General features: G+C 41.8%; 1 protein-coding gene across 1 annotated transcript; it reads right to left on the bottom strand.

The window, feature by feature from the left end:
• Window positions 1–356: 356 nt before the first annotated feature.
• Window positions 357–4321, bottom strand: gphb5 (glycoprotein hormone subunit beta 5). The gene is made up of 3 exons (XM_027007096.3): window positions 4084–4321; window positions 3802–4000; window positions 357–3053 (listed from the first exon to the last, which is right to left on the bottom strand). Exons 1-3 carry the CDS (start codon window positions 4110–4112, stop codon window positions 2862–2864), a joined length of 420 nt encoding a protein of 139 aa, XP_026862897.2. The 5' UTR covers window positions 4113–4321; the 3' UTR covers window positions 357–2861.
• Window positions 4322–4578: the final 257 nt, after the last annotated feature.

The raw sequence follows: 4578 nt of genomic DNA, 5'->3' as shown, positions 1-4578 counted from the left end.
GGAGGGTTCATTTCAGTTGGTTTTCATGAGGAAATGTAGATTAGTTTTGAAGCTCCTGCAGCACACGGAGGGCTTCTGTGACGCAGATCGATTCAAGTTTGTTAAATCAAGCAGAACATACAGTACCTGGATTACTGTTAACGCTTCCGACATATGATCAGTCAGCTGCTGTATCTGGATGGTCCTCATATCTTTGGGTCCTTTGGGTAAACACAGTTTTGGGGCTTCTCATCATTTATTACTCAAATAAATATGATTGAAAGTATGATTAAAAAATGCTGGAGCTGCCGTCATTCCTCAGCACTTTAAGAGATGTGCAGCGCTCAGTGATCTAGCCGGTGGCAGACGACACAGTCTTTCTGTCTAACTAACTGCCCTCTGATCTGAAGTCAAAATCCCTTCCGGACCTCCGGAGTTTAGCGTAGCCGCCGCTTCTGTCACCATGGAATCAGCTTCCGAAAATCACACCGGGGCCGTGTGCCGGTCTCGTGCCTGACTCCTCCTTCACATTGGAGGCAGATGTGGTGCTAATAAGCAGCTGCCGCGGTTTCGTGTGTCGCGTATATTGCGTCTGAGTGTAATTAAGACAGACAAACTATGTCATAAAGGGTCCTATTTCCTGCCACTCCGTAGTGTGAGATCCAGGGAGCACCCAGCGGCAAAAAGCATAATTTAGGGAGAGAAAAATTAAACGGAAGAAAGACAGTGGGCTGAATTCGTATGTTAGCGCCTCCTTCTTGGAGACGCATCTGTGGGAGTTTTTTAAAACAGGCTTTTAAAGCCAACACCCGTGCAAGCACCCTTCAGACTTTCAGAAGCTTCAGAAAACTCCCAGAGAAGCATAGTGAGACAAATTTTTAAAAACTTCCTTTGTCATGGTGAAAGTATTTTTATCTTCACAGTGATCACTGACTAAGTATCCTGCACTAATAAAACCTTCCACTTTTTTTCCAAATGCCACAGCATACATAGAGATTTTCATTTAATGGCTAATTTTATGGAAATTATATGACAGGGGGTCATTTTCTTAATTACACTATGACTATAGATGTGGTTGAGGCTCAGCCAACTGATGTTAATGTGATGTGGCATTTTGGGAACCTGCTCCACAATGAGAGACAATAATCAACCTTCACCAATATTACAAAAAAAGAAACAAAAATATCATGAAGTTAAAAAAAAAACTTCCATCAGGTCCTATGTGCCTTACTGCCAAGTATTTAGATACATTAGATACATCGAGTGCGTAATTAATAATAATAATAAAAGCAATGCGTTGTGAATTCTTGAGAAGCAGCCTACAAAGTAACCGAGTTCTGTAAATTCTGCACTAAAGGTGAATTAACAGGTAAGTGTACTTGCATTCAAGACTTGTTTATGTCTCCTCTCCAGCTGATGCAGAGGAACGGGAGCATAAAGTGAGACTCCCAGTGAGTTACCGGAACATTTGTCACACAGAGCAGCGTTATGACGAGCACTTTAAAGTAATGAGGTTATGTGGGGCCAAGCTCTGGTGCAGCACAACTGTGGAATAAGTAATTGAAGCACAAGAGATGCCAGGGGTAGAGAGGCGGAGCTAGAGAGGAAGGAGGAGAAGAAAAAAATGTCAGAGCTCATGGCTGCCAGCTGTTTGTGGGTGTGGCACAATGTACTCAGTGCAGTGCATTATGGGATGGGCATCTCGGGTAAGGAGGACTTAAAGTGGAGAAAGAGAATGCACTTGTGTGTCTGTGTCCATGTTTCTTCTTATATATTTTTAGGACAAAAATGTCCTGATTGTCTTGGAAAGCTGGTAGTGTGCCAAATAAGACACACACAACTGAAAAGGTTAAAAACATTTGTTATTACTAAGGTTAAGGTTTTGGGTTAGGCTCAGAAACAGTTAAATATACATATAAGTAACACACACGTGACATGTTTGACTCCTTGTCCTGACAAACTGTGTGTGTGTGTGTGTGTGTGTGTGTGTGTGTGCGTGCGTGCACGCACATGCTCTGGTTAAGTGTTTTTGGTACTAAGTAACATTATCTAGTATTATCTAATAACATTAACTAGGTTAAAAAAAGTGTAAGAATTGTTCTATGGTTCACCACAGATCTCTGCTTCTTCCAAGATACTTTGTGTATTTGGTGTAAACACACACACACACACACACACACACACACACACATACAGCACTGTTATGGGGATTAGAAGTGGAATTTAACATTGTTATATATTCGAATGAAGCCTGAAGTCTGTGAGTATTGCCTACATTATTCTGTTTCATACTGAGATCATTTTCTTGACTCACTCTCTGTACCTAAATACTTATTTAAGCACCTTGCTTTTATATATCATTGATTTTTTACTAATATCACTCTATTCAAACTTTAGGAAAATGCACGTTTTTTTTTTTTTTTTGTTTTGTTTTTTTTTTTTTTTGTTAACAGGCATTAACATTTACTGCACTTATCTGTGCAGTATACTCTCCTTTCCAGAGCAACTCATATATTTACCAGTAGGACAGTTGTGTGCTCCCTAGTAAATGACCCCATGACCCTGGTGGCCCTCTAATGATGAACCGGATGATTAAAGCTGATATACAGAAGAAAAAAAGACGTGCATGTGAGAAATAAACATCTTATATAACATTATTTAACTCAGAATTGCAGCGGAAATTTTTTTTATTGATTCAAGCTGTGTATATATTCAATCTCTGCTTCTTTTTTCCCTTGCTAATTACATTTCGACTTATTTCGCAATGCCATAAGTTCAAGAGTTTTAAAAATCTGTGGTGTAACAAGTACAACGGTCGCCATAAACGAAACCGTTCAGTCACACGAACGTTTAAAAACGGAGAATCGAAGAGAGTGAAACTCTCACACAGAGGTGACGCACTCGGTGGTGGTGGTAGCGCACAGCCCGCAGTCACAGCGGAGCGCAGCTGGGTAGGTGTACCCGGGGTCCACGCCCTCCGCGCAGTCCGGTAGCCGCACGGTCACAAGCTGCGTCTCGTTGTAGGTGCACACCCGCTGATGGGACTCGACGAAAGGCGGGTCCAGGACGGGCTTCTACCGAGACGAGCGGTTCAAAACAGGAGGGGCAGCCAATAACATAAAAGAGTTAAAGTTGGTTCTCCTTTTTAAAAAATGTTTTAAGAATTGCTTATCGATGACCTGATGAAATATTCTTTCCAGTTCATACTGTCAGCAACATATTTGACTGCACTATTCCACCGATCCGTTTTGTGTGGGGGCATGTGGGAATTTAAAGAGGCATAGCTTTAAACCTGCATTGTTTGTTAGTCTATCATTTGACCACCTTAAAGGTTTATAAGCCACAAGCAGTCATTTGGAACAGAGTATGTGCTAAACTTATTCAACTGGTGCCACATTAAAGTAGTTAAAGCAACTCAAATACAATCAGTTATTCAGAAGCAGACTGTATTCTTAAAAGCTTCTTTCATTTTTATTTCAGTACTAGTTTTCCAAATTATTTCTACAACAGAAAAATCAGAAGTGACAGATATTGAAATTTTGATTTAGCTTTGATGTGTTGGTTTAATTAGCCAACACTGTTTTTGGCTTACTTTATTTTAACTTTACAATAAAAAAAACAATTAGTCTGGCTTACTCCAGACACTGTCAGTTGAAACATAGCATGGCTACGGTATCTATATGGTAAAGACAGATTGTTTAATCAAGGGATAGTATTTTTATCGAAATAATCTGTGTGTGTGTGTGTGTGTGTGTGTGTGTGTGTGTGTGTGTGTGTGTGTGTGTGAGAGAGAGAGAGATGGCTGAGACCATGGCGCCTCACCTCCCAGGTCTCACAGCGCCCCCAGCAGGCATCGGTGGTGATCTGCAGGGCCCTGCAGCCTGGTTTACGCGCCGTAAATCTGAACTCTCTCACAGCACAGCCAATGAAGCTCTGCAGATTCACTGTAGAAGCCTCATTTGGATCGCCGGCACACAGCCAGACAGACCACACTGCCCAGCACAATGAGAGGAGAAAGAATCTACCACACAGACATATAAATTAACATAATTCTGAAGAGGAATAAATGAAATTAGCTTAGAATCAAAAGATCAGCTGCATTACCGTGACATATGAAACCTCTGACAGTCCATTGAGATTTCGGATCGAAGCAGAATGTAGCTGTAAACACTTGTACCTTGGTAGCCTTTCCTATCTGTCAGTTTAGGAGAAAAAATCTCTTTGAGGTAAGTCACAAACTTTTACTTCTGATCTAGGCAGGAATGTAGTATTGTCAGGATCTTTCATAAAGACAACAAAACAGCACAATATTTGTCCAGCTGGAGAACCTGAAGGAAGAGCTATTCAAATGTTCCTTTAGCGACTACACTCTGAGTTACTGTATCAGACTTAGCAGGTTGAGGGTGCTGCTATTTATCTGAAACACGCCTGCCCTTCACACCCCTAACAAAAGGAGGGCCGTCTCTGTATGCACTGTTCCATTTGGTCATGTCAGGAGAGCTCCAACAACACGGACATACCTGTCCGTGCAAGTAGGGGGTGAGGGGGCCGAGCCCCCACCCGAGCACCGTTCCCGGGCCTGTCTGTGCCTCCACCCAA

This window comes from Electrophorus electricus, chromosome 12 (genome assembly GCF_041902795.1).
Source record: "Electrophorus electricus isolate QZ-2024a chromosome 12, ASM4190279v1, whole genome shotgun sequence".
NCBI lineage: Eukaryota > Metazoa > Chordata > Actinopteri > Gymnotiformes > Gymnotidae > Electrophorus > Electrophorus electricus.
The sequence above is the reverse complement of the archived record's forward strand: the minus strand, read 5'-3'. Positions and strand labels throughout refer to the sequence as shown.

Coding starts and splice junctions, on each gene's coding strand:
- gphb5 (XM_027007096.3), bottom strand. CDS start 4,112: ATGGACTGTCAGAGGTTTCATATGTCACG. Junction 4,001..4,083: donor CAGAGGTTTCATATGTCACG/GTAATGCAGCTG, acceptor TCTGTGTGGTAG/ATTCTTTCTCCTCTCATTGT. Junction 3,054..3,801: donor GGCGCTGTGAGACCTGGGAG/GTGAGGCGCCAT, acceptor TCGTCTCGGTAG/AAGCCCGTCCTGGACCCGCC.